Source organism: Pelodiscus sinensis, chromosome 5 (assembly GCF_049634645.1).
Source record: "Pelodiscus sinensis isolate JC-2024 chromosome 5, ASM4963464v1, whole genome shotgun sequence".
Classification (NCBI taxonomy): Eukaryota; Metazoa; Chordata; order Testudines; family Trionychidae; genus Pelodiscus; species Pelodiscus sinensis.
Window position 1 is genome coordinate 87,193,900 of NC_134715.1, and position 23,515 is coordinate 87,217,414.

A 23,515-nucleotide genomic window follows, 5' to 3' on the forward strand; every position below is an offset into this window, starting at 1 on the left:
AACCATCTTGTTAGTCTTTAAAGTGCTACATTGTCCTGCATCTTCAAATATGAAATTTATTCAGTTCAGTGACTGCAGACAAGGAAGAAAGGGAAATATTCAGAAGTAGTGATATGAGTCAGATGCTGCAACCAACATCTCCTGGTGGTGACCCACAACTGGAATTAGTCCCTCTACTGAAATCTAAATGCCACTGATTTGTATATTTTTCTAATGAAAATATTAATTAATAAAGTTTGCTGAACCCTATGATAAACCAATTGGTAATTGTTGTCTACTTACATTGCTTACTCTCCACCAATTAACTCATTTGAAAGAGCTACAAGATATGAATGAATATGTTTGTAGGAAGAAATCTGACTAGAGCAGGAGAGCATATAAACCCCTAATCCTTGAAATGCAGAGTAATAAACCAAATTTCCTGGAACAAAAACCCAAACTATTTCATAACATTAATTGCACTGTGTATTAATAATTTCCTATTTTAATTGTTTTCTTTTTGACTAATTTTGACTTAGTCTTTGGGAGACAAAGAATTTGTTTATAGAAAGATCTGTATTTTAAAGATGTTAAAAACATACTGAAACAAAAGGTCAGGGTATTACAACATGATTGAGTATGTAGGGATAGGAGTTGTGGATCTTTGGCAGAATTTTTGGAATATACTGTTTTATAGTGAAAAGTTAAAAATTGCTTCTGTGATTTCACTTTGTGTTTATATGTTAAATCCTTACAAAAAATAAATGTGGCAGTGGTGTACAAGATTGAAATAAGATTCTGAGCTCAGTAACATAGTACAAATGCTGAATTCTGAGGTGGGAGTTGGAAGAACAGACACACTCCTTATGACTGACCATAGCCTGATCAGAGGGGCCACAGAAATTGCTTTTCCTGTGTAATGCTCTGAGTGAGGCAGGGCCAGAAGTCAAACTGGAGAAGTGGGTGAGATCAGGAAAGATCCTGAATGAAGATTAGTCAGCATTCTGTCTCTTAGAGCAACTGAGGAGGATGAGCAAATTAGCTGAAAAGGACTATAATTTGCCTTTATTGAAAGCATATTCAGACCTATTAGACTCTTAGAGGCACGTAAGACTGTTATTTCTTTTCCACAGTAAAATACTTAATCTTCAAATAGGAAGACTATTCTCTTACATTTCACTGAAGTTTTTTCCTGTTTTGGAAAGAGAAACTCTAAAGTTAGCTAAAAGATGCAAAGTCCAAAGATACAAGAAGCAAATCTTTACTCTGAAGCATTTCTAAATGTTAACAATTGAAACATTTAAGAAATTAAATAATGCTTTATTTAAAGCATGTTATTAAAAAGCTATCTGAAGAGCTATTCCAATACCAATTACTTTTTGTAGTTGATTCACTGTTCTTATTAATCCCTGGTACACTTCAAAATATTTATACCATTCCTCAATGGTAATGCAGCTGAAATTTTAACATTATAACAATTATAATTAATAATTATAAATAATTATAACAGTTACTTTCTTTTCTTGTTTATCATAAGACTCCTATTTAATCCTGAATATTTGGTGTTTTTCTAGTACTAGCAAGATTTTATTTGGAGACTTTTTCAGTGACTACCCTTATCAACAGTCCTCCTGTCTTCTCAGGGTTTTTTGGATTGGGTCATTTTCACTAGTACATAAAGAAAGAGGAACTGGAACATTTCATTATTTTCCCCAGGTAGTCAGAATGCCTTCAGAGCACATGAGAATGCTGGAAGGTGTCCTCTATTATAAAACCAGTACACATTCTACACACACAGAGGAATGTGATGGGAGAGGAGTATAGATAGGCCTCCTGCTGACTACATCAGATGCTAACATACAGTACATCTGAGTGCACTTTGTTGTTGTTCAGAGAAAGAGGAAAATGTGCTCCACAGTGAGGAATGTTATCCTGTACTAGCAAGATTCCTCTAGAGCAGAGGCTCTCAACAAATTTTTGGAGGTCTCAGAGTGTGGCCAGTGGCTATCAACTCTCACTGATGGCCGCTCTCACACTTTTCCCTAAAATGCTTAAATTAACTTTCAGAAAATAAGTATGTGCACATACACATCCAAATGATTGCAAGTTATTTATTGTTAGGTAGTTAGTCTGCTTTGAAAAGTTATATCAACATACAAGTATCTCCTTTCACAGAAGCAGACTAGTTAGCTAGTTTGTGAATAAAACTTGTGTGTTTGTTCATATCACTTTTCACAATAGCTTACTAAGTCTGCTTTGAAAAGTGATATTGACAAATATACAAGCATCACTTTTCAAAGCACACTTTTCAGCCTCAGTAGGTGGAAAGGCAGTACAGGAATCAGGGAGGAATCGAAAGCCAAGGGAGGCAGTGGGGATGGGGTGATAGAATTACAGAGGTAGGAAAAGGCTGGACTCTGAAGGCCTGCAGCTTCACTGGCTGCCTTCTTCTCTAGCATTGTGCTACAGATGTCTCCTGAGGGAAACAGGGTCCACTCCTTACAGGTGGCCACAGCAACCAACACCAAGGAGCAACAGGGAGGGAGAGGGGCCACTGCTATGCCACCCCTTCTCTCCCAATCTCCTTCCAGGTGGCAGCAGAAAAACCTCTAGTGGGTGCATGTGGCCATGGTGACCTCATTTGAGAAGTGCTGCTGTAAGTACTCTTATTATCTTCTCACTGTGCTTACTGCTGTCATCTATGCTTAGCAGCTCTTTAAAATTAATTATATAGCAAAAGCACAGACCGCTATGTTTAAGAGGAAGTAGCCTAACCACAGACTACAAGATTTGTCTTTTTGCTGTTAAGAAGGAGTGTATTAGGAAATGTTAGGAAACATGATAATTTAGGATAAGCAGTAAAATTTGTAAGAGTAAAAATCCTCATCTGAGTCTCTAGCTCTTCAACAACACACCAAGTTTGGTGTAAGAGAAAAAAATTCCTTGCATCTAATTACAAGAGCTTCATCTCATTCGCTAGCTCTTGAGTAACACATCAAACTTGGTGTAAGTAAAAAAAATTCTATGCATCTACTTAAAAGATCCTCAGCTAATTTGCTAGCCCTTAAGAGAAAATTTTTTTTTGCATCTCAAATTAACCACAGAATTGAATAAACAATAAGAGATCAGGCCATAAATATCCTGCAGTAACGACTGTGGGTACCTCATCATCTACAACTCATTCTGGAAACTGAACTCACATGCTGCTCTCTGACAACAAGAGGCAGGAGGTCCATACTAAGGCAGGCATCGTAACAGCATTCGTCATCCTCTACCTGGCCAATAGAGAGATGCTGCTACACCTGATCGGGTGAGTCAAAAAACTTAACAAAAGACTGAAAAATCTAACAGAGTCAAAAAAAGCTAACAAAAAGAGTAAAAAAAAGTAACAAAAAATCATGAAAAACGAAATAATCTTGATAAGCTATAAGATCAAGACTCCTCATAGTTGCAGTTCTTTTAAAAATTAATCTAGAAGAAATTAAAAAACTAGATAACGAGTTAGCTGACGTCACGAAGTATCTTTGTAATCACGCTAGCAGAAACAATTTGCTTTTTGTATTTTTCTTTTATTCATTTTCTTTTAATTCTTAGCTGTTATCTTTTGACTTTTTATTCATTAAGTGGCAACATCAATAACGTTATGTTCATTAATTAAAACACAAATTGGTACTTGGTCTACATTTATTGACGACTTTCCAGGTAAGCAAGGGGGCAGACCAGAGTTCTGCACAGTCCTAGCGAACCCAAGGGAAGGGGACGGTTTGCTTAATTGTGACCACTCACGGCAACTGCTTTCACCATGAGCCTGATTTAGTCCTAAAGTCAAACCAGTTTCCTCTATAATTATTGGTATAATGAACAATCTTACCAAACCGCTTGATAATTTTGTATGAAATTAATATTTTTTCTGTCCTATGAAAATGTTGTAGAGAAAGGAAATCCCTATGCTACAGCAATGAGACTAACAAAATATGCAATCAAGAATAAATATAAAACCCCTGCTTTGTGAGAGAGCTGGGATTATTTTAAAAGTTATAGAACTATCTTCTTATAAAATAAACAAGCAAACAAGAATAGAAAAAAAATAACTTTCTAGCTTGAAAATGGGATCTCCTTGTAATAAATATTTTAATATATTTTTAAGAACATGATTAACCAGAAAAAGTATATTGAGGAGTACTGCAGCACTTTAGACACTAACAGATTTATTAGGTCGTAAGCTTTCATGGGTAAATCCCACATTATCAGATGAGCTGGAGTGGAAATTACTCAATCTGGGGTATATATATGAGCAAAAGAAGTCACCTGTGAATTGTAGGACCATTGTTAATGAGGCTAATTTAAGTCAGGGCAATGTATCTCATTTACAGCATTTGATGTAGAGATCTGGAAAAGGATATATTTGCTTTCTACAAAAACATATTTACATTTAAACTGATATAATGTTATGTTGTTGAGGGGAAACAATTTATATTGGGTGTTTTAGAAAAGATACTTAAAAAGTTACATCATAGTTTTGCACAAAAAATAATATAATTCAGAAAATTTAGCCTTAGAAAGATGGGGGCATGCAGCAGAGATGAGAAATATTAAAATATGCAAAATATTAAATAAAAATATTTCATGTTCTTTTGTTTAAAGTTGTTGGAAAAAGGTGTTCAATAATATTGCCTAGTGGACAGGACACTGAGTTTGAAGGAAGGAGACCTGGATTATATCCCCAGCTCTGCCACTTTCCTGATATGTAACCTTTCACCAAGGCACTTGGGCTCTCTATGCCTCTGTTTACTTTCCTTCCCTTTTTCTATCTTGTCTTTAACTATAAGCTCTTTCGAGCAGTAACTCTCTGTGGGTTTGTACAGTGCATAGGAACTTGGAAATGGCAGAGATGCTCAATGACTTCTTTGTTTTGGTCTTCACCGAGAAGTCTGGAGGTGTTCCTAATGTAGTGAATACAAGCAGAGAGGGGATAAGTTTAGAAGATAGGATACACAAAGAACAAGTTAAAAATCACTTAGGAAAGTTAGATGTCAGCAAGTCACCAGGTCCTGATGAAATGCATCCCAGGATACTCAAGGAGCTGATAGAGGAGGTATCTGAGCCTTTAGCTATGATCTTTGAAAAATCATGGAAGACAGGGGAGATTCCAGAAGACTGGAAAAGGGCAAATATTGTGCCCATCTATAAAAAGGGGAATAAGAACAACCCAGGAAACTACAGACCGGTCAGTTTAACATCTGTCCCAGGGAAGATAATGGAGCAGGTAATTAAGGAAATCATATGCAAACACTTGGAAGGTAATAAAGTGATAGGGAATAGCCAGCATGGGTTTGTGAAGAACAAGTCATGCCAAACTAATCTGATAGCTTTCTTTGATAGGATAACGAGCCTTGTGGATAAGGGAGAAGCGGTGGATGTCATATACCTAGACTTTAGTAAGGCATTTGATACGGTCTCGCATGATATTCTTATTGATAAACTAGGCAAATATAACTTAGATAGGGCCACGATAAGGTGGGTGCATAATTGGCTGGATAACCGTAGTCAGAGAGTTGTTGTTAACGGTTCTAAATCCTGCTGGAAAGGGATAACAAGTGGAGTTCCTCAAGGGTCTGTTTTGGGACCCGTACAGTTCAATATCTTCATCAATGATGTAGATATTGGGATAGAGAGTACGCTTATTAAGTTTGCAGATGATACCAAACTGGGTGGGGTTGCAACTTCTTTGGAGGATAGGGACATAATTCAAAATGACCTTAGCAAGTTAGAGAAATGGTCTGAGGTAAACAGGATGAGGTTTAATAAAGAGAAATGCAACGTGCTCCACTTAGGAAGGAACAGTCAGTTCCATACATACAAGATGGGAAGCGACTGTCTAGGAAGGAGCATGGCGGAAAGGGATCTAGGGGTCATAGTGGACCACAAGTTGAATATGAGTCAACAATGTGATGCTGTTGCAAAAAAAGCAAATATGATTCTAGGTTGTATCAACAGGTGTGTTGTAAGGAAAACTCGTGAAGTCATTCTGCCGCTCTACTCTGCACTAGTTAGGCCTCAGCTGGAGTACTGTGTCCAGTTCTGGGCGCCACATTTCAAGAAAGATGTGGAGAAATTGGAAAGGGTACAGAGAAGAGCGACAAGAATGATTAAAGGTTTAGAGAACATGACCTATGAAGCCAGGCTTCATGAACTGGGCTTGTTTAGTTTGGAAAAAAGAAGATTAAGGGGGGACATGATAGCGGTTTTCAAATATCTAAAAGGGTGTCACAAGGAGGAAGGAGAAAATTTGTTCCTCTTGGTTTCTGAGGACAGGACAAGGAGTAATGGGCTTAAAGTGCAGCAGGGGAGGTTTAGATTGGACATTAGGAAAAAATTCCTAACTGTCAGGGTGGTCAAATATTGGAATAAATTGCCAAGGGAGGTGGTGGAATCTCCCTCTCTGGAGATATTTAAGAACAGGTTAGATAGACATCTGTCAGGGATGGTGTAGACGGAGCTTGGTCCTGCCTTGAGGGCGGGGGGCTGGACTCGATGACCTCTCGAGGTCCCTTCCAGTCCTATTATTCTATGATTCTATGATAGCACAATAAGACTGCAATTTGGTTGACTTGTAGTTAATTCTGTAGTACAGGTTGGACATTCATGGTCCGGGACCCTCATGACCTGACCAGTCTGGATGACGGAACTTGTCAGAGCAGGAGAGGTCCCCTGCCCCTGGCCCCACACCAGCTGTGCTTTGGCCCCAGCCAGCTCCTCTACTGCAGGTCTGGCTGGGCTGCTGGATGGCTCCAGGCCTGGCCCTGCTGCTGGACAGTTCCGGCCTCAGCTCCACTGCCACTGGACAGCTCCAACCCTGACCCTGGCTGGGCAGCTGGATGGCTCCAGCCCTAGCCTCAACCCTTTTGCCACCAGACAGCTCTGATCCTAGCCCTGGCCCTGCTGCCACTGGACAGCTCTGGCTCTGGCCCTAACCCTGGCCCCACTGCTGTTGGAGGGCTCTAGCCACAGTCCCACTACCACCAGATGGCTCGCTCTCTGGACCAGCCCCACTGTGGTCAGACGGCTGTGGCCCTGGCCCCAGCCCTACTGCTGCTGGACGGCTATGGCTAGGCTACCAGATAGCTCTGACCCTGTTTCCAGCCCCAGCTGCTGCTGCTGCCCCCGGCCCCATTGCTGCCAGTCCTCTGGCATCTAGGCTCGCAGCCCAGTGCTCTCTGGTCCAGGAACATCTCTCATCCCGCTGTTCCATGGATGGTGATGCACCAGAGTCCCAGCTTTTGGAAGTTCAACCCGTGTGAACAAAGATAATATCAAAGAGCTGAGCCACATCTAAATTGCTCTAGCCCCAAAACTGCAGGGCCTGTATTTGTTTATACATGTATTACTGCAGTGTAATAATGTTCTTTCATATTAACAGGTGTTTTGTCAGATTAAAAGTTTTCAGAATTGCTTTGTTGGTATACCCTCAGAATTATGGACACCTTGGGAATGAAAGTTGTCCATAACTCTGAACAAAATACATTTCAGACTCCAGATCCAGCAATCACATGTCAGGCCAGGCTTCAGCAGTAGCTGAGCTCCATACTCAGCTGTGTAATGAGTTTGCAGCAAAACTTAGTGCTGCTCTCCTAGCTAGTTTCCACAGTCTGAGGCTGGCAGCTCTAGAGTCTTGCTGTAAGTGGCTGCCCCAAAGTAAAGGGTGGGGAGTTGGGGACAGACAGCTCAGATGTGCCTATTTTTAAGATGCAAAGCCTCAGAAGGGTAGCGGTGTTAGTCTGTATCTGCAAAAACAATGAGGCATCTTGTGGCACCTTAGAGACTAACAGATTTATTAGTGTATGTCGCATAAAGACCACCCTATACTGGAAACCTATTGATGGCTATTATTACCTGTCTGCCTCTAACTTCCATCTAGGACACATGACATGGTCCATTGCAAGCCTTAAGATACAACCGTATGTGCTGCAATCCCTCAGAGATAAAAATGTACAGGATCTTTATGGAGCATTCTTTAAAAATTAAATACCCCTCTGGGGAATTTAGGAAATAAATTGTCAGAGCCAGATAAGTACCTAGAAGTTCCCTGCTTGAGGGTAGGCTTAAGAAGGTAAATAACAGAACACCCCTGGTTATCCTCTTCAGCCCCCAGCTAAAAGTCCTCCAGCACATCATTGACAATCTACAACCAGTCCTGGAAAATGATCCCTCTCTCTGAGACCTTGGGAAACAGGCCAGTCCTCGCCTACAGACAGACCCCCAATCTGAAGCAAATACCACCAGCAACACATCACACCACAGAAATAAATACCCAGGAACCTATCCCTGCAACAGACGCCACTTCCAATTCTTTCTACATATCTATACAAGTGACACTATCACAGGACCTAACCACATATGTCACACCATCATGGTCTCATCCACTGGCACATCCATGGCTCTGCCACAAGCCCTGATCCCTCTCTACCCCTTCCCCAAGGTCACACTCTTGTCCCCACCTTTTTCTGTCCCTTGTTCCGCCCCTTCACCCAAGCATGTCACATCCTCACTGCTCTCCCTTCTCCCCAGAGTCTCCTGAATACCATGAAATAGCTGATTGTGGCATGTGGGAAGTGGATGGGAGGCAGTAGAGGGTACAGGGAAACTAATAAAGGGGCTGCCAGTGGGTGCCCAGCACCCATCAGTTTTTCCTCAGAGCACTCAGTCAGCTCCTGTGCCTCTGCTGCTGCTTGACTGGTTACTTTCAGTTTCACCAGTTGACTGCTCAGTCCATAACTCTGGTATTTGTATCTTGGAGCTTGAGTGCCTGGAATGGGTCCAAGCAGAGCTATCCCGTCCATTGGATGGACCAGGGCAACCACCTTGGGCTCTGCACATCAGGAAAATGTGGGGTTCAGGGTGTCTTGGAAGGTTTAGCAGGGGGCACTGGTGCTGGCAGCAGCAAGCAAACCTGGCTCTTCTCCACCTCATCCCACATCTTCTTGCTCCCACCCTAGCCTTCCTTTTCCCATGCTCAGTTCCCTTTTTGCCCCCATTCCACTCCCATCCCCAAGCCCTCATATCGCCTCCCTTCAGGATTCCACCCTCTCATCTGAGTGAAAGTTGGAGCTGGTAGGGCAGGTGTGTCATTGCTGACTCCCCAAGCCACCCTGGGCCTCTTGTCCCTCTGAAATGAAGAGCACCCCAAAGTGTGGGGTCTAGGGTGGACAGTTGTCCTAATCAGTCCTAGGGACAGGATTGCTCTGGAAATGTAAGCCCAAAATTGGTGGAACTGGGCCTGTGTTCCTGGATATTGGTGGAGCATAGGAACCACAGGCCCATATATGCTGCCTATGTCTTTGTGGGCCTTCTGTAGTTTTAGGACAGTATATAAACCATCTTATAGGGAAACATCAACCCTTAAATAACCAGAGTATCTAAGGTTGATAATACTTTTTTTAAAATAACATTTTCTCTTCCCTCAGGAGAAGCAAGAGGTACATTCATATATGGGAGAGATGGATAGATTGGGAAAGAGCAGTGACATGACTAAGTAATTTTTTAGGCTAATTGTTTGTTTAGCTATTTTACATAAGAACGGCCGTACTGGGTCAGACCAAAGGTCCATCTAGCCCAGTATCCTGTCTACCGACAGTGGCCAGCACCAGGTACCCCAGAGAGGGTGGACCGAAGACAGCGATCAAGCGATTTGTCTCCTGCCATCCCTCTCCAGCCTCTGACAGACAGAGGCCAAGGACACCATTTTATCCCCTGGCTAATAGCCTTTTATGGACCTACCCTCCGTGAAATTATCTAGCTTCTCTTTCATTGAAACCACCCAGTTGTGTAGACAGTGATATTTATACATATTGGCCTTGTGTTTGGTACTGTAAAATGTACTTATTTAGTAGCTTTTATGTGGTGCTTATCTCTTCCAAACAGCAATGAATGTAGTTGCACAACAGTTACTGATTCTTTGAGTGCTGCCCTGTGGGTATTTCACTTTAGGTGCTGGTGCATCCTCATGCCGGCAATCAGATAGCTTTTCGAGCAGTACCCTGCCATGCTGCACATGTGTTGTAGTGTCCCCTTGCACCGTCAGTGTCTGTTCATTTCATACATGACACCTAGATTTCTTTTCTACTTTCCTCACAGTTGCCCTCCTTTGGACTAAAATGACAAAGCAGTTCAAAAAGCTCTTCAGTTTTCAGCTTTTTCCAAGTTTTTGAACCCTTCTCCCCTGTTTTTTCTGCAAAAAATAATAATAAAATTTGTTCCCGCTGTTTTTCCCAGTTCATTATGCTTGGTTCCCCAGGATTTAAAAGGTGTGAGTCTTGCATAGACACCATGTCTGCCTCTGACAGTCAATCCTCCTGTATAAAATGTCTGTAAGAAGGCCCTCTCTCCCAGAAGTGTCCATACTATTCCAATCTTACCGTGTGGACAAGATGTGGTCGAGCAAACAAGCTGACGACCCTCCTCTATGAAAGAACTCTTCAGCCAATCTGAGAGGACTCTTCCTCTTCAGTGAAGACCCAAAAGAGGGAAAAAACTTCAGCTTCAAAAAGAAACATCCCTCCTCATCTTCAAACAGGGTGAAGGCGAAGTCCAGGACATCCCTTGCCAGATTCAGCCTCCAGCAACGAGCTCCTCTCTGAGCTAGCACTGCCAATACGCCTGACACTGTGCCAGCAAAAGATAGCGCATCACATAAACACGTGCATACTGAACTGAGGCATACGTGCTTAGTACCAGCATCATCACCACAACAGCACCGTTGCTTGACAGCGCACCAAAGACCGCACTGACACTGGCACCAAAGACTGTGCTGAAGCCTCTCCATGCCAACATGCTGCTACCATTGGCATGACTCCAACGCTGCCACCAGCACCGACTGTGCCATCAGCAGCACCTATTAGAACAGCACCGCACAAAAGTGCACTGAGGCCCATCCCAGCACCGACTGAACAAACCCATTTACCAACATCATCAGTACATTCAGTCTGTTCTCCTGGATCTCGAGCTCTGTCAGTATCAGTTAGTGAGGCAGATACAGGAGCAAAGTAGATTCTCATCTCAGTACTCCTCATTGACACAGAAACTCTCCCTGGGAGTTGTTCTGAATCAGTCCCACTAATGTGCCTTTCTCCGTTTGATGGTGTGGACACTACTGGCCATACCTACTGCCCCCATATCCGGGTCAATAGCATCTGTGGGATGCATGGTGGGCTTACAAAAGTCACAACACTGCACCCTCAACTCCTGCAAAAAGAGCTGCCAAGCCTTTCCATGCCAGACTTGTGACATGGTGCCCAACTCCCCAGAACAACCACAGTCAGAGAAGGAGCCCATGTCTGAGGAGGGTGACAGATCTCCTCAAAATTAATCTTCATCCTTGGATGAAGCAATCATCCCCATAACTCCAATTCTTACAGATGACCTAAAGTAGTTCCAAGAGTTATTCAAACAGGTAGCCAATGCACAGGAGACAGATTTCCAGGAGGTGCAGGACAAACAACACAGACTTCTCTGCATTCTACAACCATATACGTCAGGGGTCAGGAACCTTTTTTGGGTTGGGCGGGGGGCTGCTGACCCACAGAAAAATCAGTCAAGGGCTGCACACAAGTGAGAAAAGGGGGGGGGGGGGGAAACAAAGCCCAAAATGAAAAACAAAAACAAAAAACATCCTCTCTGATGAAAGACACTCCCCACATTTCCTTCACACAGCAGAGCCTTGGTTGGGCCTAGACTAGTAGACTTTATATGCTCCTGCTGCAGTTATTTAGGAGGTGGACAGGATTTACTGTTGAGGTGTCCTCACGGGTCTCTGGCTCCGTTGAAGATGATAACCAGAAGGCTGCTTGCGTGTGTGCTCAGTGATGTGTGCTGTGTCAACTTGTGCACTTAGTCTCCATAGCAGCCCCCAAAGACCACAAACCAGATAAGGATTGAAGGTGCCTGGCCAGGTTTATTGTTAAGTGAAGTACAGTAATAGTTGTCAATAGACTCTACTGAACCATTAAGCTCATGTACCCTATAACAATGGATTGACTCAATCAGTGGGAAATTTCCACTGCCCCCTAGGTCATCTAAAGACTGTCCTGCCAAGACGCCATTTTATATACAGGTACAAACAAATCTCACATCATTGCTGACATACCAGGTTGCCACTCTCTGGCGTCAGGTTGCCACCCTCTGATGCTATTTACATACCACCCATAACCCTGTACCTCATGGTATGATTATCCTGTCATCTAGGACGCATTTGTCCCACTCCCCCTTACTGCTTGGGTATCAGTTTTCATGCAGTTGCATGACTATTCAATTGCACAAAATCTTAACATGTCTAGTACACATCACCTCAGGATGGGTTGCAGAGATGACGTTTCTTGACACTTCAAATTACTGCTTCTTGGAGCAGCTGGTTCTGGAACCCACAAGAAGAGAGGTAATTTTTGATTTGGTCCTAAATGGAGCACAGGATTTCATCCAAGAGGTAAATATAACTGGACCTATTGGAAATAGTGACCATAACATAATAAAATTTAACATCCCCGTGGTACGAAAAATACTTCAGCAGCCCAACACTGTGGCATTTAATTGCAGAAAGGGAGACTACACAAAAATGAGGAGGTTAAACAGAAATTAAAAGGTAAAATGCTAAAAGTAAAATCCCTGCAAGCAGCATGGAGACTTTTCAAAAACACCATAATAGGGGCCCACCTTAAATGTATACCTCAAATTAAAAAACACAGTAAGAGAACCAAAAAAGTGCTACCGTGGCTTGACAACCAAGTAAAAGAAGCAGTCAGCGATAATAACGTGGAAGTTAATTTGACAAAGTTTATGCTCTTTTTTATTTTCCTCACTAGGATTTAAGTGTAAAAATATAATAAGGAAAGCCAAAAAGGAGTTCGAAGAAGAGCTAGCTAAAAACTCAAAGTAATAGCAAAATGTTTTTACTATTTACTGTGTAAGTACTTGAGAAGTGGGAAGCCTACTAAACAACAAGTGGGGCCACTGGACAATCGAGATGCCAAAGGAGCAGTCAGAGATGATAAGGTCATTGCAGAGAAATTAAATGAATTCTTTGCTTTGGTCTTCATGGCTGAGGATGTTAGGGAAAATCACAAACCTGAGTCATTCTTTTTAGGTGACATATCTGAGGAATTGTCCCATATTCTGGTGTCATTAGAGGAGGTTTTGGAACAAATTGATAAACTTAACAGTAACAAATCACGAGGGCCAGATGGTGTTCACCCAAGAGTTTTGGAAGAACTCAAGTGTGAAATTGCAGAACTATTAACTCTGGTTTGTAACCAATCCTTTAAATCAGCTTCTACACCTAATGATTGGAAGATAGCTAATGTTATGCCTGTATTTAAAAAGGGCACTCGGAGCGATCCTGGCAATTACAGGGAAAAGGAGTTGACACTCTAGTTAAGAATAGAATTGCCAGACATGCAGATGAACGTAATTTGTTGGGGGAAAGTCAACATGGTTTCTGTAAAGGGAAATTATGCCTTTACTAATTTGCTACAGTTCCTTGAAGGGGTCAACAAGCATGTGGACAAGGGGGATCCAGTGGATATATTGTACATAGATTTCCAGAAAGTCTTTGACAAGATCCCTTACCAAAGGCTCTTAAGTAAAGTAAGTTGTCATGGGATAAGAGGGAAGGTCCCTTCATAGATTGATAACTGGTTAAAAGACAAGAAACAAAGGATGGGCATAAATGGTCAGTTTTCAAATGGGAGAGGGGTTACTAGTGGTATCTCCCAAAGGTCTGTCCAGGGACAAATACTATTCATCTTATTTATAAATGATCTAGAGAAAGTGGTAAAAGGTGACATGGCAAAATTTGAAGATGATACTAAACTGTTCAAGATAGTTAAGACCAAAGCAGACTGTGAAGAGCTTCAAAAGGATCTCACCAAACTAAGTGATTGGGCAACAAAATGGCAAATGAATTTTAATGTTGATAAATAAAGTAATGCACATTGGAAAAAATAATCCCAGCTATACATACAAAATCATGGGGACTAATATAGCTATAACGTTTTAAGAGAGAGCTCTTGGAGGCATTGTGGATAGTTCTCTGAAAACATCCACTCAGTGTGCAGTGGCAGTCAAAAAAGCAAATAGAATGTTAGGCAGCGCCCCAGCTGCTCTGTCCCAGGCGTCCAGATTCAGCCGCTGTTGAAACTGATCAGCGGCTGATTCCAAGGAGCCCGGGACAGAGCAGTTCTGCCTCAGGCTTCCTGTAGTCAGCCGCTGGTCAGTTTCAGCAGCGGCTGACTTGGGGACACCTGGGGCAGAGCAGCTGGGGTGCTGCTGGGTTGGTCCAGTAGCACCGAAGAGCAGCGCTGCGGGACCAACGCAGCAGTGCCCCAGCTGCTCTGTCCCAGGCGTCCCCAAGAGCAGCTGGGGTGCTGCCGGGTTGGTCCCGCCGCGCCAAGGGTCGGTGCTACGAGACCAACCCAGCAGGACTCCAGCTGCTCTGCCCCAGGCGTGTCCGATTCAGCCGCTGCTGGTCAGTTTCAACAGCGGCTGAATCTGGACGCCTGGGACAGAGCAGCTGAGGCGCTGTCGGGGACCAAGCTGGCAGCACCCTAGCTGCTCTACCCCAAGTGTCCCCAAGTCAGCAGCTGCTGAAACTGATTAGCGGCTGATTCCAGGAAGCCCGGGGCAAAGCAGCTCTGCCTCGGGCTTCCTGTAGTCAGCCGCTGGTCAGTTTCAGCAGCGGCTGAATTGGGGACACCTGGGGTACAATATGTACCAGTTCTGACTTACATACAAAGTCAACTTAAGAACAAACCTACAGTCCCTATCTTGTACGTAACCCGGGGACTGCCTGTATTCCACTGATGGTGAGTGCATGTCTCTTTCACTGGAACTAAAGAATTGTGATCAGTAGTACCACATGGGATGGCTCATGCACCGTTAGGGCACATCTACACTGCAGGGCAAAAGTTGAATTAAGATATGCAACTTCAGCTATGTCAACTGAATAACTAAAGTTGAAATAGCTGAATTCGGCTTTTGACACTGTCTACACAGTCAAAGGAAGGACACTGCAACTTGGGTATAAGTGTTCCTGATTGAAAGATCACTGTGCCAGGCCTCTGATCTTAAAGCACACATTATAAGTTATGGAAAAGTTATGAATTGGAACTGATTCATCTGATTATGACTCATCAATCAGTGTTGCAGTAGCCATTTCATCTGCAGCCACAAACACCTACCCTGAAAAACCTTAACAAAGCCTCATAAAACTTCTGAAGAAAAGTGCATACATAAACATATTGGGAAGAATATAACTTTTCCATAACTTATAATGTGTGCTTTAAATGTGAATTTGCTTCATGACAACATTTAGGTAGATTATTTTAAAATACCTTTCATTTTGTAGTTAATTTTAGTAGGGATGTAAAATCCCATTTAATTGGTTAACCATTTAAACATAGTGTTTAACTGGTTAGCTGATTGAAGGGGAGGCAGGCTGCACAGGGCACAAAGGGGCTGCTGTGGACAGAAGCTGCTGCTCCAGTCAGGCTAGACTGCCTCATCTGCTGCTCCAGCTCCCATGGTTAACCAGTTAACCTGTCATATCCCTAAATTTCTAATATGGTTGACTACATGAAGTATTTCAAAACCTCAGATTAATTTCACAATATTTATTTATTTCATAATCAATTTTTCATTGTTTGATTTAGAATGTTGTGATTATGAAAATTTCCTTGAATAAACAGATTTTGTACAAAAATTACTCTCACATAACAGAACTATTCAGACAAAATTAATAAATCTAGAAGAGAATGATTTGAATTAACTAAGTTATACATCTTATCATGAACCAATGTATCATTTTCATCTTTTCAGTTGATAAGCTCTATGAGCTCAGTAGCAGAGCACTGTCTCCCCTCTTTACTACGCACCTTGTTTGACTGGTACCAGCGTCAAAATGGAACTGAAGATGAATCTTATGAATACAGACCTCGATCTAGTACAAAATCTAAGGGGTAAGTGCTGTTGCATTTCCTTCTCCCTCCCTCCATCCCCCTCCCCACAGTTATCAGCATTTGGTTTATAATGTTTGTTGCTGTAAAATTTTAGTTCTTTTTGGATAAGAAAATATTTCATATTTTGATCTCTTATTTCCTGGATCAGCAGAGGCTAAATTTTATTGGATTTTGCCCTTAATCTAGACAGAAGTAATTTCTTGGATAACTCAATGATTCCTTAAGCTAATTTAGGATCAGTGTTGATGCATTCTTCTGGGGAAGGGACAAGGTATGGAAGAGTAAGAAAAAAAAATCAGGAGTCTCTGGCCTCCTGAAACAATATGAAAAAAAATCCTTCTGTCCTACAACCCTCAAATTCTTTCCTAACCATGCACAATATAGCACATGTGTCTAGCTATTTTTACTTTAAAACAACCAACCACTAATAGGTAACTCTTAATGTATTTGAATTCAGGCCTACAAATAATGTTGTTAATTTTTTGTTTTAGGGATGAGCAACAGCGTGAGAGAGACTATCTACTTGAAAGGAGGGACTTAGCTGTAGATTTCATTTTTTGTTTAGTTTTAGTAGAAGTTCTGAAACAGGTAAAGTGTTTAACTCCTACATGGTGTATGCTTTCACTTAATCTTTTGTTTATAATTGTTAACATTGACATGTTTGTCTACTTCAAGGTTTTTATATAACATTCATGTGAGCACAGGATGAGCATGTGATTTTTCAGTAATTTTTCAGTTGTTCAGAGCTTTCAGCCTCTCCTCCCTGCACTCTCCTTGACTCCTCATTGCTTCCTTACATCTACTCTATTGAAATCTCTTAAAGGGCATCTCTTACACTGCTTCACATTTTGTGCTATGGGGAAGTGACTAGCAGTGCACACCAAAGGTCTGTATTGAAAATCCCCTATATGGACATTGTGGGTGTGATTGTTCTCCACATATTCCCACTTATGGATTATGGTGGCTGATGCACCTTTAGAGTACTCGCATGTCCATCTGATCCTGTCCCCTTAGTGTTCCCAAACATTCTGAGAATAAGGGGATGGTGCTCTGCCCTCTGTGTTCCTTCTAACCACAGCAGCAGACAGATATAAATGTTGCCAGATCTCTTGGATCCAGATTCTTCTGTCAAACTTTAGTGACGTTAGGGCTTGCTTTTTAGTTTGAGAATAGTTAGTATAATTAAAATAAAAATAATTAGTTATGTAGATCAATTGTTATATTTAGTTTAGCTAAATAGTTAAATTCAGTTTTATCTACTGGCTAAATGGCAGATCCAAAGTCAAAGAAATTCAGTTTCAAGAGATGTGCATCTTGTCTGCTAATCTTCATGGAATTCGACACCCATGTCAGATACTTGGCATGTTTTGGTGACTGCCTACTCTTATTTGACTTGTATATCTACAGTATGTTCACTCAGAGAGCACGTAAGGAACATCTGAATAGAGAGAAAGCTCTCTTGCTTCAAGAAGCTTTGATGGCAAGGCTGCTTGGAATTGATAACTTTAAAGGAATTAAAGCACAAGTTAAAAAGATGGCACCTCATACAGCTAGTTTGAAGAAAAATAGTATGCCATCAGACAGGGTTTTGGGGTTGTCCCAATGGTTCCTGACAGGTCCTCTACTCTGTCGGTGGTGATAAACTTTCAGCTGCATGCTTGTGTGCATGTGTGTGTTCCCGGTATATAAAGTGTTTAACCCCATGCACTTGAGTCAACACAATAGACCTCTGAGAACCCCTGAAGCCAACAAATCAGGCAAGGATGAACTCACATTAACCAATTTATTGCCAAATGCCATGCATTAACAGTTGTTAGCAGAAAGTCTCAATGCTAAGCCACTGCACATTCTGTATGTCTTTGGCAATGCACCCACACGTTAAAGTGCATAAAGCATTCCCCAAGATTGGTTGGCGATCTCCCTTTATGGTGCACTTTTATAGATGCATACAAAGACATTACATCACTTTTGACATACCAAGTTGCCACCCTCTGTTACCTAGTTACCACCCCTCACCTTGCAGGAGGGGGGGGGCTACTTACTATCCTTTATGCTGTCAATTTCGACCTGGTCCTGAACCTAAATCAGTATGTACATTCGTTTTTGGAGAGTTGGTTGGTACCAAGATGTTTGTTATTGAGATGTTCTGCTACTCCCTTCTGGCTCACAGCCTTTTCTTATCCTGGTGCCTCCCTATGTTCTTCCATTTTCTACACAATCATGCAATTATTGGTAGGGCCTCTTTCTTGGCTTCCGTGTTACCGAACCAAAGTCTTGCTCACTAGATTCCTGGCCTGTTGCTCTTTTCATGTTACAAGCCTTTATTCAGGCCTGCTGACTCCATGTTCCCGACCCTCAACTTACTACAGAGTAGTAAGTTGGAAGGTCTTATCTTGGCTTTGGTATTGATTTCCAAGATGGCTAGACAATCTGCTCTCAGACTGTGAGCCAGCAATGACAGCTCCAGAGACTCTCTTGGCATTGTCCTCTGAGGCAAGAAGTGAGTGATGAGAAAGGACATTAGATGGTGAACAGAAATGGACGAAAGATAACAAAAGACATAAAGGAACCTATTAGCAGTGTGACATAAGGAGAGTGACAGACAGATCTGGAGCCAGCCAGTATTGGATCTGAAACTGAAAATAAGAGTGTTAGATAAATCCCTCTATAAATCTCATCTAACAGATCCAAAATTAGTTATAAAATCAACACATTTCTTCAATGCAAATTTACACATTTACATCAGTTATTGTGGTAACTTATTTCTGTATCTCTTTGTGTGTCTACATAAGATTAAAAAAACCCATAGCTGTCCTGGTCAGCTGACGAAACATTGTGGGGCTCACATGCCAGGGCTACTGATAAATCGTGGTATAGATATTTGGGCCTGGGCTGAAGACCAGTTGTCTACACAGTGATTTTTAGTCTCAAAGCCTGAGCTCTGTGAGCTCAAGTGATCTGACTGAGGCCAGCCACAGCTATGCCATGGGTCATTTATTTCTATGTAGATATTTTGTCAGAGCAAATCACCACAAATATCTCTACTTTTATGGTACTAATGCATTTCTAGTACAAGGACCTTCCTTCTGTCCTATGTGCTGCCTCTTGAGTTTTACAAAATGCCTTTCTGTTCTATCACCCCCTTTGAGTAGACAAGGTATTTTTGTTTACTCTTATCTAGCTCATTGGTTCCCAGAGAAGCTTTCTTATGGACTTTTATGACAAACATGCTCTCTACGAGAGAGTAGGATTCTTGACCAATATGAAGAAGTCTCAAATCTGTCCTACACAGAGAATGCTCCAGTCTCCAAACTTCAAACTGTATCTAGAGTGCAGTAGCAGGAACTGAGGCAGTAGAGGGTATCAGATCCTCTTATATAGGCTTATCAGAATATTCAGGAATGCTATGGGAAGGAGTAGGAAGTCTTAAGTGCTTACAGAGGTACTCCTATTAGAAGGCTCCACTGTTTGGTTGAACCCAAGAGAGAATATGGAAAAGGAACACGACCTACAAGAGGTACAATCAAAATAGTATAGACTTTTGCGTACATTGCAGCCTCCAACATCTTTAAAGATCGTACTTCCAATGGATGAGGCCATTATGAACCCTGCCGAAAATATCTGGCAGACCCCATCATCAATTACAGCTATCAATAAAAGGGCTGTCTTTAAATACTTCATCTCACCTAAGAGCATGGGCTTTCTTTTTTCACACCCACCACCTAACTCCCTGGTGGTTGACTCAGCCAGACACAAGGCCAAACAGCCGAAACATGAGCTCTACTCCCCCACATAAAGAGCATAAGAAGGTTGACATCATGGGCAGAAAGAGATACTCATCTGCAATCTTACTATGAAGAGTGGTTAACTATACTGCCATAATCACCGACTATGATTATACGAACTACTTCAAACTTCAAGAGCTCCTCCAGTTCCTGCCGAAGCACAAAAGGCCAACACTCCTGAGCAGGGCTCGACAAATAATGCAGTCTACTCGCCTGTGGCAAGTAGATTGCAACCCAGAAGAGCCGGGTTTGGGCGATCTGCACATGCGCAGAACGATCTGTGCATGCGCAGATCGCTGGACAGCGCGGCTGGCGAGCGGGGCTCGCTGCGGTTTGGCGAGCCCTGCTCCTGAGTATTATGCAGGAGGGGCATACTCTCTCACACATGGTGTTACAATCCACTGTAGACGTAGCCTATTCCGCAGTATGCACCACTGTGACTGCCATTGTCATGTACAGGCAGTCCCCGAGTTATGCGGATCCGACTTATGTCGGATCCGCACTTACGAACGGGGCTTTCTCGCCCCGGAGCTCGCAGTCAGCGGGACCACCCAGAGCACAGCGGTCCCACCACCTCGACCTCCAGGGCGAGAAAAGCTGCTCCGAGTGCCCCAGGTCTGCTGGGGACCGTCTCCAGCAAACCAGGGACACCTGGAGTAAAGCCGGGGAGGCGGAGGGGTCCCGCGCCTCTGAGGCTTTGCTCTGGCAAAGCCTCAGAGGCGCGGGACTCCCGCCGCCGCCGCGGCTTTGCTCCCGGTGTCCCTGGTCTGCTGGAGACGGTCCCCAGCAGACCAGAGGCACCGGGAGCAAAGCCACAGCGGCGGCGGGGAGTCCTCCGCTGCGGCTTTGCTCCCCGTGTCCCTGGTCTGCTGGGGGAGGGGGCGCAGCTAGTGCCCCCCCCCCCCCAGCAGACCAGGCTTTTGTTGTGGACCCTGGGGTAGAGCAGCTGGGGTGCTGCCGGGTTGGTCCTGCAGGGACCTACCTGGCAGCCCAGCTGTTCTGTCCCAGGCTCGAGATTCAGCTGCTGTTGAAACTGATCAGTGGCTGATTCCAGGAAGCTGGGGGAAGAGCAATTCTGCCTCCAGCTTCCTGTAGTCAGCCCCTGGTCAGTTTCAGCAGCAGCGGCTGAATCTGGAGCCAGTTCCGACTTACATACAAATTCAACTTAAGAACAAACCTATAGTCCCTATCTTGTACGTAACCCAGGGACTGCCTGTATAGGGCTTCTTGGCTCCAGGCATCCGGTGTTCCCAGGAAGCTACAGCACAAAGTCGAAGACCTCCCATTTGATAAAACTAATCTTTTTGCTGCCAAAATGGATGAGGTCTTACACTTTATGAAAGACTCCCAGATAACACTGAGAACTCTTGGCACGTATACACCACCTAATCAGAGGTTCAGATACAACACCTATCCTAGAGGACAATACAGACAGCAAACTTGGTACGATTTTAGACAGAAACCCAGACCTCAGTGGTGCGACCTCAGTGCCAACAACAGCCCACAACATCCTAGCCTTCATCATCTAAGCTGCAAATTTGAAGATTTGGTCAGGAGTCAGACACCACTGCTATGGCCACATCACCAACTGGACAACCACAGTTGTACAGTCACTGTCTACGGCCCTTTTTACACCCGTGGGTACAAATAACATCAGACAGATGAGTACTAGAGCTCATCAATGTGGGCTACTCCATCCTCTTCATTGCTTTCCCCCTAACTCATTTCCCCCTCTCCCCCCCCCCCCCGCCTCATCCCTCTTCTGGGACCCCTCTTATGATATCCTCCTCCAACTGGAAGTCCAACACCTTCTACATATAGGAGCAATAGAACCAGTGCCAACAGCCTTTCAAAGTAGGGAATTTTATTCAACATACTTCTTAACTCAAAAGAAAACTGGCGGGTGGAAACCCATTTTAGATCTGAGGCTCAACAGATACGTAACATACAGAAGGTTCAAGATGGTGACAATAGCAACAGTTAGCAACAATTATTCCAGCCTTGGATCAGAGAGATTGGCGCTCGGCTCTCAACATTCAAGGCACATGCTTCCACATAACGAAACGTTTCTCTCACAGACTTTTCCTACACTTTATGGTGGGAGACCAACACTACCAATATCAAGTTCTGCCAGTCAGCCTTTTGACAGCCCCCAGAGTTTTCTCCAAGACTCCGGCAGTTGTTACGGTGCACATACGCCTCCAAAGTGTGATAATATTTCCATACTTTGACCACTGCCTAATAAAGGGGGTATCATTTCAAGAAACACTGACCAGGTTAACAAAACCATCAACCTCCTACTCAAACTCAGTTTTCACATAAACTACTACTAATATATGTTCTAACCCACTCAGACTCTGAAGTCCATAGGAGCATGCATCAAATGTTACCCAAGCACATTCAAAGCCCTCCATTACCTCATAATGTTGGCATGCGCAACCCCAACAACAACAGTGTGCAAACGCCTCAAAATTCTGGGTTACATGGCTGCAACTACCTATGTGGTGCAATAGGCCAGGCTACACATGAGGTGCCTCAAGGCCTGGCTGGCTACTCCCTTCTCCAAAGCCATCAGTATTCCACCATGCATCCTCAACTCTCTGGAGTGGTGATGCATCCAACCAACATACTACGGGGGGGTATTCTTTAAAAAACCAACCCCCATGGTTGCCATCACTACAGATGCATCCCTTATGGGATGTGGGGGCCCACTTGGGACACCACACTGTACAAGACAAATGGTCATTCAGCAAACAAACACTACAAATCAACCTACTAGAACTCAGGGCAATCTGTTATGCATGCCGTCATTTCATACAGTACATATCTCATAAGACAGTCAATGTCATAACAGACAATACCACATGCATGTACTATATCAATCAGCAGGGTGGGGCCCAATCTACTTCCTGTTTATAGAAGCACTGAGACACACCATATCCCCCCATAGCCACTTACCTCCTGGGGGTACTCAACATGATGGCAGACACCCTCAGCCGTATCTTCCCAGATCATCACAAATGGAAAATAGACTCTTGAGCCCTCAAGGAAATATTCCTCAAATGGGGACAGTCGGACATAGACCTATTTGCAACCAGAGCAAATGCTATCTATTCTGCTCTAGAGCAGCCCTAGTAAAGGGATCCCTAGGAGACACTTTCTCCCTGAAATGAGACACAATCCTCTTATACACGTTACCACTGATTCCCTCAATGCACAGAATTATCATGAAAATCAGGCAAGAACACCCCTGGGACAAGTTTTGCTTTGTACAGGAACTGCACGAGAGAGAGTTTGTTCCATATTTTTCTATGGATGGTCTGTTGGTATACTGCAATAACATTGCCGGATTAATAGAAAGCTTGTGGACAGCTTACCAACCAGGTGACTGGAGACTGTTTATTGACTCCTCAAAGACAAGCCTAAAAGGTGTTCTACTTTATAATAGCAATCAGTATGCCTTTGTGCCTATTGACCATTCTGTCCACTTAAGAGAAACCTATGAAAATCTTGAGCTTCTCCTTGAAAAGGTGCATTATCTAGAGCATGAATGAACTTTCTGTGGTGCTCTGAAGGTGCTGTGTATGCTGCTTGGTCAACAGGCTAGTTACACAAAAATGCCATGCTTTTTATGCGAATGGGATGGCAGAGCAAGAGATCTTCATTGGGTAAGGAAACAGTGGACATAAAGAGAGAGTCTGACTCCTGGCTCCAAGAATATAATTCATGAAAAACTGATTGAGCCCA

At 43.2% G+C, this 23,515-nt stretch overlaps 1 protein-coding gene across 12 annotated transcripts in view; it reads left to right on the forward strand.

The window, feature by feature from the left end:
- The window catches only part of FRYL (FRY like transcription coactivator), a 389,109-nt gene that overhangs the window by 179,097 nt on the left and 186,497 nt on the right, over window positions 1-23,515 (forward strand). For all 12 annotated transcript variants that reach the window (XM_075930454.1, XM_075930453.1, XM_075930452.1 and 9 more), the window contains 2 exons: window positions 15,844-15,983; window positions 16,475-16,571. In XM_075930454.1, coding sequence (XP_075786569.1) covers window positions 15,844-15,983; window positions 16,475-16,571 — 237 coding nt within the window. The remainder of the gene's footprint in view (window positions 1-15,843; window positions 15,984-16,474; window positions 16,572-23,515) is intronic.